This window comes from Papaver somniferum, chromosome 7 (genome assembly GCF_003573695.1).
Source record: "Papaver somniferum cultivar HN1 chromosome 7, ASM357369v1, whole genome shotgun sequence".
NCBI lineage: Eukaryota > Viridiplantae > Streptophyta > Magnoliopsida > Ranunculales > Papaveraceae > Papaver > Papaver somniferum.
This window is the reverse complement of record NC_039364.1, coordinates 229644897-229657790: the sequence shown is the minus strand read 5'-3', so window position 1 is coordinate 229657790 and position 12894 is coordinate 229644897. Positions and strand designations below refer to the sequence as shown.

At 35.5% G+C, this 12894-nt stretch overlaps 1 protein-coding gene across 2 annotated transcripts; it reads left to right on the top strand.

Moving 5' to 3' along the window:
• The first annotated feature begins 940 nt into the window (after positions 1–940).
• LOC113293456 lies at positions 941–4825 on the top strand. 2 transcript variants are annotated; one of them, XM_026542085.1, is made up of 3 exons: positions 941–963; positions 1280–2725; positions 3860–4825. In XM_026542085.1, exon 3 carries the CDS (start codon positions 3865–3867, stop codon positions 4672–4674), a length of 810 nt encoding a protein of 269 aa, XP_026397870.1. In that variant the 5' UTR covers positions 941–963; positions 1280–2725; positions 3860–3864; the 3' UTR covers positions 4675–4825. Both variants share the same exon structure in this region; 1 of them encodes a protein (XP_026397870.1).
• The last annotated feature ends 8069 nt before the right edge of the window (positions 4826–12894 follow it).

Here is a 12894-nt window from a genome sequence, read left to right as displayed (position 1 = left end):
GTTACGGTTGGTAAATAAAAATGGTTACCAACCGTAACTGAAGAAAATTTTAAGATATAAGAACATATGGTTGGTAATTGAACTATTACCAACCGTAACAACATCAAATTCTCCAGTTACGGTTCGTAATAGAGTTAAAATCAACCGTAGCTCACATAAACCCAGAAATTTGAATTTCAATTTTCACCTAAAACCCTAATTTCTGATAGAAATTAAACTTAAGTCGAACAAAATAAACTAAACCCTAACTGGGTTTTCATAATATACCTCATATAAGTCATTACAAATGGTTAATTTTCGAATCGCTGATTAATCGAAGACGACGAATTTTCCAGTTTTAATGGAGGTTACAGTTGATGGAGGAAAAGAGAAGATGAAAAAAAAAAACTGATTCGATTTTTTCTGATTCATTAAATTTTAAAAAAAATTGATCCGATTTTGGTTGATTTAAGGTGAAAAGGGTAATGTAATTAATTTACATCCCTTTTTGGACATCCCCTAACCAACTAAAGGGACATTACTATCACAATGCCGCCCTATAATAAGATTGATACGTTGAGCACCTCTATCAAAATTTACAATTTCTTTCCGGAAAGAGTTAAAGACCAGTCAACAGTGTCAATAAGACATCTCACTCCTCAATAAAGTTGAACTGCGCAGGGGTAAATCTGGACAAAAATTTAACATTCTTATCTAAATCCGTCCTTCTCACGTCAGGTTGAAACGTTATTGGGGTAAAATAGTAAAGAATTCATTGTTATTAACGGACAGGCCCTCACTGTGGTTCAGGCTCAGCCTTGCTGCAGCTGCTTTATGGCGTTTTTTTCCTACTGCACATGACCGCTTACCTCTTATAGCAAGTTTTTCATCCTCTATTCTCGCACCTGCTATTGTTGCTTGCTGCTCCTTCCTTCATCATCAAGTTCACCATCCTCTTCCTCACCTTTCAGATTTCTTCCTTCTGTAAGTATCTCTCTCTCCCTTTCTCTTTAGCTCTAGCTATACTTTTTTTGTTTTCAAGGGTTTTGGAAAACACTATGAGAGTAGAGAGGGCTTAAGAAATCTTGATGAGTTTTGATGCTGACTACTTAAGAAAATGGGTATTCTGAAACTATGTTTTATGATCGTGAATGTTTCTAGGTTAATCTTTAGTACTTTTACTCATACTGTGTTGTTTCTAAACTAGACCCCCATTTCATTGTTTTTCATAGTTTTGAGTTTTTGACTCATTTTTAGAGAAACCCTTTTTCGTAATAAGGTTTTTTTATTGTATTTGCAGAGTAATGGATATAGTTGTTCATCAGTATCAGTGTGAGATAAGAAAAAAATGTGAAGAAATTGATTTCTGGAAGGAGAAATCCTTTGTGTTACAGAGTCAATGTATGTCTCAGAATGATGAGTTGAATGCTTATAAAGTTAAGTATGATGTTAGATGCCCAATTTCAGGACAAGAATTTGGGTTCTGACATTGTTGAGGGTAAGTTGAAGGACTTGACAAATGAGGTTTCTGAAACTGAGAATGATAAGCTCAAGTACCAGATAGTGTGTGGTAAATTGAATGAGCATATTGAGGAGTTGAAGACAAGGTGTGAGGAATTGAACACACAAGTGGAATCGAAGCTGAAGCAGGAAGCTGATTTGGAGAGAGAGTTGAAAGATTGTAAAGCTCAGGGTTATGAGACGCATGTTGAGCTCAACAAGTACAAGAAGAAGTGTGATGATTCGAAAAGACAGGTGGAGAAGTACAAGAGAAGGTGTAAGGATTTGAAGACACAAGTCGACAAAAGGCGGAAGAGTCAACATGGTTTGGAGAAACAATTGGACATTTATAAAGCTAAGTATGATGAAATGTATGCTAAGCATATTGAGGGGTTGAGGAGAAGGTGTGAGGAATCGAGCACACACTCAGAACCGAAGGTGATACATGAAGTTGATTTGGAGACACAGTGTAATGAGATGGATGGTGAGCTCAATAAGTACAAAACGACGTGTGATAATTTGAATGGACAGATTGAGGAGCTCAAGAGAAGGTGTAAGGATTTGGAGTCACAAGTCAAATGGAGTCGGAAGAGTCAAGTTGGCTTGGAGAAACAGTTGAATATTTATAAAGGTAAGCATGATGAGATGTATGCTAGGTTTAAGGAGAGAACCGGATTGGTGGTTTCTCTTGATAATGATCTCATGGAGCACAAGAGAATGTGTGCTGACCTGAATCAATGGGTTGGGAGCTTAGAAGATGAAGTAAGAGCAACAAGAATGAGACGGGAAATTGAATTGACAGGCTCAAGAAGGTGATTGGGCATTTGGGGCGTGACAAAAGAAGGGCAGAGGATGAGTGTGAAGTTTTGAAGATCAAGCTTAGGGAGTCTGAGAGTCAAACAGCCTTGTATCTGAAAGAATTAGACGATTACAAAGTCATGTGTCATGGTTTTTCGGTAGAGCTTCAGAAGAAGGCAGCGGAACATATTGAGTGTGAAAGTAAGTTGAAGGACTTAGCGTTGATTACAACTTTCTGTGGATGAACTTGAAGGCTACAAAACGGCCTTGTAACTGAAAAAGCAAATTACGTCTCTAACTGAAGATCGAAAGGTTTTGTCCGAAAGAGAAAAGAAAGCAGAAGAAAGAGTCGTTTCCTTGCAAGAGGTAATTAAGAATTTGGTAGAAGAGAAATCTAGTCAGCTCAGTGGGGATATCAAATTGCATTCCTCTCCTCATGTAAACAGAGGTGAGCACATCTCAGTTATGAATTAACATTCTCTTCCTTGTCGTTCTTTACATATATCAAATCCGTTTGTTAATAAGTTTTCACTGTCAGTCTGTCACTGCCTTGTTATTCTCTGTGCTCATGTGAACCCTGGGTGGTGAAAATTGACATTTTCACTCGCACTACTTTGTTATTCTTATCAGTCATTAATTTCATATAGGCTGTTCCTTTCTTTCTCTGTCTATCCATTGGCGGCTAATTCGTAATTTGTTGATGAAAATATGCTTAATGGGTTTCATGATCATTTATACTTGGTACTTGTGTGTCTTGGCTGTTGTATTTCGTGTTCATTCACACTTATTTGAGTGAATGCAAACTCCACTGTACTTAGATTTTTGTGTGACTATCTCAAACCTTTCCCATTGCATGAAAATCTAGATGGTCTGTCTCTATGGGTCTATATTTTTCATATGTGATACGTGCTAGTTTACCAATGGTTGTCCCACGTTAATATACTGACATCGAGGAAGATTCCTAGTTTCAATATCCATCAACAGTTAACTTCTCTATATCCCATGAACTAGTTTTTTTCTTGACTCTTGGATTGCTTATGTTTCGTTCTATACGTAAGTGTAATTACTAGTTACGGCAGCAGTTGCTAGCAATAGGCCAAATACTAAAGCTTCTGACTAAGATGTCTATGAGCTTCCGTTTAATTCGTGATTTGCAACCTGATACCGTCTACATTTTTGGCGCTCATTATACTAGCCTACTTGCAGGACTGTAGTTTACTGTTGTTTTTTTGGTTGGGGGAATTTGTTATTTGCAATATTAGTTGGATTGACAGTTTTTTGCGATCGTTTGCTTAGCTGTTGTTTGAATTGTCTCCATTTATCAATCATATGTCCTGTTTTGGTTCACTTGAGGAGGGACATGCAGTCACTTGCAATAGCCATAACTTGTCCTACGAATCTGTTTGCACTAGAAATAGATCCATTTGTAGCCCTTGAAAACCATAGATCTTTGGCGTCGAGGCATTGGTCAGCTGACCATCTAGTTTCCTCTGCTAGATATTACAAGGAGTTGAAGATCTTTTCAATAACTTGCTTTCATTTTACTGTCTTTTGACATTGTCTCTTTCTGACTTTTTTGCAGGCCCTATGCCGATTGAAAAGCAATCAGAGCCTTCAGTAATCTTGAATGAAGACAATGAGAATGCTGTTTCACTATTCCAGATGGAATGCACTAATAGATTTGAGCCGAAAGAGAGAGAGATAGGCCTGTCTATGCAAGATAGCAAACAACCCGCTGGTATCAGTGAGAATGAGAACGATAACGAGATCAGGCCAAAGCATACTTGTGGCGTCGGATGCAAACAAAGACTGGACGTATCAACTGGCAATACAATTGAGAGACTTTCAAACTCAACAAAGTGTCTGACATCATTAGAAGCGCCATTGTTTGGTCAGAAAGGCGAGGAATATGCCATCAAATGCGAACCAGTTGATATCCCAGTATCTTCAGCACCGAAAAGAAAGAGGCTCTTGGAAACAGTAACTGACATTATTGATGAGGATGACAAAAGTCTAGTTACTAAACGAAGGGTGAAGAAACCCGAAGAGCTCACAGGAAGTCCTACATCTGAAATCTCTACCATGAATCTATGTGCTGGGGATGTTTCTCTCTCTTCCAAGGATCAAAATGCCCAAGAATACACAACCAATGTACAAGAAAGACTTGTTTCACAAAGAATGTGTGTAGAAAACAAATCTCAGGCTGATGGAACCTCAAAAAATGAGAACACATCTCCAGATAACTTGGAAATGGATGAGTCATCACAAGAGAAGGTATGTAGCTTAACTACTAATAGTGAGAAAGTGGCAGAAGAAACTGATTCTGATAGCAGAGATCGACAAAGTGAAGCTGTAATGGGTAATGAGCTGGATAGCAATGATGAAAAGGATTCGTAAAGTGGAAGATTAGATAAGCACCTAAACTTATTTATGTGAGAAGATTTGGTAAGTCTTTAGTAGAATGTATATTCTAACCGGTAAACCTCTTGTCGAAGAATAGATTTGGTACCTAAGTCTGTTATGAGGATCTTGTTTTTATGCAAACTTGTGTTTGGTCTACTCTGGACTGATTGCAAGGATTTTTCTTTTCCTTGCATGAAAGTTAAAAATACATGTTCAGTTTTTTGCCTCTTCATAAACTGGTTTAGTATTTCAATCTCTAGCATTACTTGGTTGTATTGTCAGAACTTTTTGCATATAGGTGGATGTGCACCAACAAATAAGCTTTATGATCCTAAATGCTATTTCCCTCTGAGTGGTAAAATTACAAAGTAATGACCCTAACATTGTACAGTTGTGATTGTGACTACTCACCGGTTGGAAGGTACAACACAGCGTAGGTGCTAAATAACCTTCTATACTTATCTTCACAAGCTTAACATTCAGTCTGTCAGCAGTAAAAATACATTCCAAGGCCTTATGTGAAATCCTGCGAGTAATCACACAGGTATCTGGCCGTATTGCAACTGATATTTACCACTAGTACCCAAAATGTGTTGCCATATGAGATCTTTGCTTCTATACTAGGTTCCTATTTTGAGCAGTTCCATGAAAATCGTTCCTGTAAAAAAACATTCTAATGGAAAATGCAATCATGGATCATTGGATGTAGAAAATTGCAGAAAAATGTCGTCCAACAATTGCAGTAAAAGTATAGGTTTGGACTTTGGAGTCGGACAAGCCTTTCTGGTGTAATCACTGCCCATTTCCCTAGGCTGTACAGCTGGATTACTGTCTGCTAAGTGTATTAAAAAGAAAAAAAAAAAAAAAAGAAGAAAGGGAAGAGGCGGTAAGAGCATGGTTTAGACTGGCATGCGTAGTCTACTAAGATTATGAATTGCTTTTGAGACCTGCAAGATTCGTTTGTATCAGCTCTACTCACAATCATAATTCTAGTGGCAATGTTATAAATACCTTCCATTTTTGTTGACCTTGCACAAATATCTCCGAGGGGTAAAAAATATTTTTTTTGGAGTACTTGAGAAAGTTGCTTCCACTTTTTGGAAGCAACTTGTATCCAGTTGCGTCCACTTCTGGAAACAACTTGTGCTAATTATGTCCATTTCTGAAAGCAACTTGTGCTAGTCGCTTTTACTTTTCAGAAGATAGGGATATTTTTAAAAATTGGATAAGGGTATATTTTAAGGGCGAATTTTGAGGGGTAATTAAATAATGTTCCCAGATTTTATCGTTTAGTTTTTTTTTTTTGAAACATATTTTATCTTTTAGTATCCCCAAATAACTTTTTATATATATTCTGATGACTTTTTTTTTTTGGATACTAAAAAGAAATTTTATTAATCTCTGGAAACGGAAAGAGAGTTCACATCAGCTTGAATTACTGATACAATGAAGTTTGGTGGATTCGTGATCCAAACTCTAGAAACTTTATAAATGCGAGAATATCAAGCCATTTTATCAACTGGCTTATTTATTTTCCTATTATTGAATTCGCAAGTCCATAATAGATGTTTGCTCAAATAATTTGTAGCATCTTAGATAAGTGGTTGATGCTCCCACTTAACTTTCTGGTAGTCCCCATTCGCTGCATCTGTTACATTCTGTGCATCAATCTCAAAGCAAACTTGTTGCAGGTTCAGATCTTCTGCCCATCGTATAACATGCAACAAACCAACTACCTCTGCTTGTTCCGCATCTAAATGTCCATGCTCATAGATGCACCTTCCTTGTTCAAATGCACCTGTAAATTACGCAAAATTAGTCCTATTCATGTGTAATTTTCATTTAAGACAGTTTTAAAAGACTCACAACATATAGAGTATGAGTTAGAGTTTGGAGGTTGTCATTGTAATAGGTGAAGGAGGATTCAGATTGTTATTGTTTATCAAGGCTTGGCTTTTCCTCATTGCTATTCCAGTCATAATATTGAGGTATCGTATATTGCAAATGACCATCACTGGGTTTGGCTTCATTCCTTAGAAAACAACTGGGCACCTTGCTTTTCATATCTCCCAACTAGCATTAGCCATTTTCACTATCCTAATCTTCATCAAGATTACAAAACTCATTCTGTTTTCAATAGTGGTATCAGCTGACTCCATATTGCGCTGTGCACTAGGGATAGAAGTCCAAAATTCCTTCGCAAAAGGTCAATCCCATAATATATGTGTTAGAGCACTGCTCCGTCGAACTCCCAAACATTGCTATCTCAAGATTGTTTGTCAAGTTTAGTTGATCAAAACTATATACTTGATTTCTAGTCTACTTATAGCTATGTCTCGGATTAGGATATAATGTGTAGTTGAGCTTTAGACTTCACGACGTTCACCAATTGGAGACGAAGATCTACTGAGGATCTTGTAGGAACTTCATCAAAAAAAGGTATGTGGAGACTAAAACTTATCTATCCCTCAGAAGTCTATTCTATTCTATATTCTAATGATACTAAGTCGTATAGCTATATAGACTTTTGCATTATACACATTTGATATTTCGAGTCGAGTTTATCTCGCTTATCTATTTCTCGAAATATGTGTTGGAAGCTTTTTGCTTTAGCTAGGATCATCATATTCTTGACGAGTTTAGTTGGAAATAATTTATTTGTTGGAAACTAAATATAAGTCAAAAGATGATCATGTGAAAATTACCTTGAACATCTTATATAGTTTGTGCGAGACAGTAATTTGATGTTAGCTTGGGAAGTTTCGTATTGATCATTCGATCACTTGAAAATTACTTGAATATGATGGTTTGTGTGAGACAACCATTGTCATCTTCCAAGGATGTTTAAATGATTGAAATGAGAGTTTGGAACGTTTACCCATGTCTGGATACAACACGGATTTACCTGAGAAGGTCCGGAACTCTTGTTTGCGTACCTAGTATGCGAACGGATTTACCTGAGAAGGTCTGGAACTCTTTTTCGCGTACCTAGTATGCGAACGGGTTTACCTGAGTTGGGTCCGGGACGGCTGTTTGCGAACCGGGTTTGCGACCGGCTTGACTAAGCCAATGTCCGGAGCTGCTGTTCGCGTACCTGGTTGGCAAACACAGTGGTGAAGTTATAGAATCGATCATGTATGATTCTCATACTCATGAACTAAAATATTTATGAATTAAGGAATGCAATCTTTGTAAACCGTGGATTAATGTTCATGAAATTATTCTTGTATAAGTACTTTGTACAATTACGAATCAAACCGATTTCGATTCAATTTGTTTATATATATTTCTTTGAGATAATGAACAATTGAACAACTCTATCTGAAACACAATTAGATTCATTTGATTATCTTTCATGATTGATTGATATTCATATTTGATTTAGAAGTGTTAGATGAATACGGCTAAGACAAAAGTGTTCATATAGCTAACTTCGGTTAACTATTATTGAGCCAACTCAATATATACGTTTAGGTACGGTAACCCATATCTAAATGAAGGTATATTTCACTTTTGTGTAACAAGCTAAGACTATCTAACGGTGGAGATTGATTGCTTTATTTTTAAGCAGACTTAGCTTGAATCTTATATTATGTTTTCATCTAACGGTGAATATTGAATGTTGTGTTACTAAGTTATCTTAGCTTTGATTGAAAGCAAACCTGATTTTAAAGACTTTATAAGGGAGAACTCTAGCAATGGGAAAACCTAATCCCCATACTTATGTGTGTTCCTAGTTGCGTACTAGAGTCGATTCTCCTTTAACCTAGGTTTTTCCTAAAACCATTACAGGTTAACGACTTGAAGACTTCATTGGGATTCGTGAAGCCAGATCCAACTATTTTCTCTGTAGTTGTGTATTCTGATCTTACTTTTTCTATAATATTGAGTTTTATCTTCTCTGATATTTACTCGAGATTTATCTCCGATAGGTAAGATATAAAAAGTAATCACAACAGTTCTTCGTCTCAGACTCTTGTGATTCTGCTATAACTTTTTCTGTTAATCAGTTGGGTTATTGTGAGGTGATTGATATTTCTAGGCTGCTTTTCAGGAGTATAAGAACGAATTATCAATTGGTTCATGTTCACCTTGATTTATCAAAAGACGGAACAAAAAGAGAATAAAGAATATACATATCCGTGGGAGACATATTTGTTTATGAGTCTTCGAATTTGGGTCGTAGCAACTCTTAATTACGAGTAAGATCAGCTAAGGGAATCAAGTGCGCAGAATCCGGCGTGGTTCTAGAGGCGTAGGCAACGCGACTGTACCTTAATCAGTGTGAGACTTGGTTAGGGCTCAACTATATTCCAGTCCAAAAATTTATAGTAGGCTAGAGTCTGTAGCGACTTAATACAATGTGATGTTCAAATCTGGACTAGGTCCCGGGTTTTTCTGCATTTGCGGTTTCCTCGTTAAAAAAATTTCTGGTGTCTGTGTTATTTCTTTTCCGCATTATATTTTTATATAATTGAAATATCACAGGTTGTGCGTACTTTAATTAGTTGAAAAAAACGACCTTGTTTGTTAAATAGAACTTGATTGACACTTGGGCATTGGTCTTTTGTACCGTCCAAGTTATTTCTCATATCAATCAGACTTGCAGATTTCTATCTGTTTGATTTGCTGATCGTACTGAGAAAGAGATATAAACTCTTTGATATAATTCTTGATTGAGTCTCGCTTTTAATTTGGTGCTCTCGGAATTACATTGGAGTTTATTCCATACATATTTCCGAAATAATTATTAGGTGTTGTTGTTATACCCCCGCTTTTTCAATATGCTTAGTGGTTTCAAAAACCTGATGACACACACTGCAATATTCTACCCCATAATGAGTTACTCTAGCCATGCGTTCACTGGATGGGATACTGTCATTAATGCGTTTCCATAAAAAATTCTTGACTCTTGGTAATGTATTCAGATCCACAGTGCTTCCCAAAACTTAGCTTCTTCAACATTAATATTGTTGGAGGTGTTATTTTTGAGAGACACCAACTTATGATAAGCAGACTTCACCGTGAAACTGTCCATTCCTAGTAAGGGTCCAAATCAGTCTATCCTGAGAGTAATGTGGTATTCTCATTTCGAGAATTTTGTTGGCATCATCTGGAAAAAAAGTTGCTGGATGAAAGGAACCTTCCAGGTTTTTGTATCTGCATCAATGAGGTCAGCCACCATACTTTAATTCACTTCCACATCAAAATATACAATTGAAACTGGTGGCATTTGCATACCAGTTATCCAGTTATCCTTCCATGTAAGAATTTTTTTTGCCATTACCAAGTAGCCAGAAGCTGAATCGCTTAATGAAACGAACTTCACTGTAAATGCTTTTCCATGACCATGTTGAGTTATTCTTTTTTGGAGCATGGAAAAGTGATGTATATGGAAAATATCTCTAGCTTTTGCCCAAAGCTATTGTATAGTCTCCATGTTGTTTTAGCCAGAAGTTCCCAATTAAAACACTCTAAATCTCTGAATCCTATTTCCCAAAGTGTCTTGTGGCTATTTACCTTAGTCCAGGATGTTAGATATACACCTCTTCCTTCATGTTTCTTCCACCAGAATCTTCTTTGGATTTTATCCATTTCTTTAATCGTTTCCTTTGGGATTTGAAAAAAACCCCATTTGGTGTGATGCAATTGCATTCAGGACATGCTATACTATAAAAAAATCTACCTAGATGTGTCATGAAATTAATAATTCCACCTTAAAAGCCTTGTCTTCATGCCATCCACTAGACTTGGTCATTATCCCAAGACAAAGCGGATGGACAATAATTTTTAACGAGGTCCTCCTCCAAAACCTTAGTGCTGCTATGTAGACATTATGCTTTGAAACGTTTCTCGAAAGAAGGTACTTCTCCCTAATTTGACATCAAATATGGCGAGTAATTTTGGTCTTGAGTAAAATTTCTGCATGAATTTAGATCTAGTAATTCCAATCTCATGGTTACTGAAATATATTAATCAAAGAATTAAATGCACAAAATATCAAAAGTGTAATTCTAGGTAGAAACACTCCAGAAAATAAGGGAATGACAATTCTTAAACCAAACATGAAGAAAAAAGATAAAAAAAATCTTCCTTTATGAAAAATCATACAAAAATGTTGGGCCAGTTGCAGATACATATACAAAAAAAAAATCAGTGATTAGAGCCTTATTCATTTGTATTTGAGCACAAAAAATGAACTTGAAATAGATGAATGTGTGGTCTAATATTCTGATCATATTCCTAGGGAGTCCAAACATTAATTCATGTTATCATTTATATCTTTTGACTCCTAATCACAAAATTTAACTTAGAAAGTTACCGAATCTCTTAAGAGTAAAGCTCTCTTTCGGCCTCAAACAATCACCTAGCAAGGTCAGATGAAAATAAAACTACGTAATACAATTTGAGAAGCATGAAAATTTGAAAATAAATAAACAATTCTTTCTAAAACAACACAATAAAAAATAGGCGAGATTAAAGTTATACACAAGAATGCATGAAAAAGAAACACCAGGTATTTTACTAGTTTCCCACCATAAATGTACACAGTCAGAACATACTAAAACAGAAGAATGCCAGACAAAACAAAAATATTCTGATCATATTCATAGTTGAGTCGAACACTAATGCATAATATTGTTTATATCTTTTGAACACATAATATGGAACTAATAATGTTGTATCATTGGTCATACACTTATTGGCTGAGAAAGCACTAACTATTAGTACATAAGACAAGTATACTGATCATTTTACACCGAGAAAAACTTAGATATACAAAGCTTTAGGTCCATACAACCACCACCACCACTAACTATTCAAACCTAACAACAACGACTGTAATTTTCTTTTACCATGTAGATCAATATGTATAGTTGTAAGTCTTTATGATCAAGATGGATTTGTAAAACATCTCCAGTGTATTGTATTACTGGTTGATGAAAGAAACTGCTACTTCCAGTAATACTTCTTAAAGCATGACATCAATCAACAACACAGTATGAAAATGAAGGTGAACAAGCATATGATACGACCTATTCACAGCACCTCAGCCCATAAACTTAGCTCTAATTTTTAATCTATATATAATACAAGAAATGAAAGAGTGCCTATTACTTTTGAACAAAATGATTTTACTCCAAAAGACAAAATTGTGTTAAATAAGGGGTAAACATCCTATTACGTGGAATATTACCTTTCTTCCTAGGAAATTATGTTAGGACTTTTAAAGAAAGGGAAACATACCAAGACATTTATGTACACTAACAATGGCTGATAATATAAGTTTTAGGCCATGAGCATTTAGAATAAACTATTCATGCTTAAGCCATAGTAATGTAACATAGTAAACTGATAGATTTTCAATCTTTATCTGATTGAAATAAAATATTTTCAGAAAAGATAATTTTTCATTGTCCCCACAATAAACAACTATTCTCTTCACAACACCCTAGCCCATAAGCTTAGCTCTAATATTTAATTTATTATTACAAGCAACCATAAATGAAAAAGTGCCTAGGAATATTACGTTTGAACAAAATAATTTTATTCCAAAAGACCAAATTCATTTGTGTAGAGATTCTTGAATAAGGGGAAAACATACCAACACATTTTTGTACTTAAACAATGGATGATAATATAAGATTTACTGAGCATGTAGAATAAAATACTCATGGTAATCCGCAGTAACGTAACATAATAAATTGATAAAGATTTCAATCTCTATCTGATTCAAATAAAACATTTGCAGAAAGATAGTCTTCATCTTCCACACCATTCTAACATAGTAAATAACTAGTCTCTTCACAACACCCCAACCCATAATCTTAGCTCTAATCTTTAATCTATTATTTCTTGAAATGAAAGAGAGTCTAGGAATATTACCTTTGAACAAAATGATTTCATTCCAAAATACCAAATTGATTTGTGTTGGGACTCTTAAAGAACTATTTATTGGGTATCAATTCAAAAGCTAGTGAAGAACAATAAATTAGTTAATATATTTTTCCTTTGTTTGAAGATTGAAACACCTAAGGAATCATATAGACAAAATAAAAGGAATAGACTACAGGAAAAAACATTTACCGTGGAGGAATATCTTGAATTTTTGGAGAGTTATCAAATGAAATATATCGTTGACCCTAAATGCCCTATAGAGAAGGTTGAAGCCGTTTTGGCTAGCTGGAATCTGAACAAGAACTATGGAAAGAA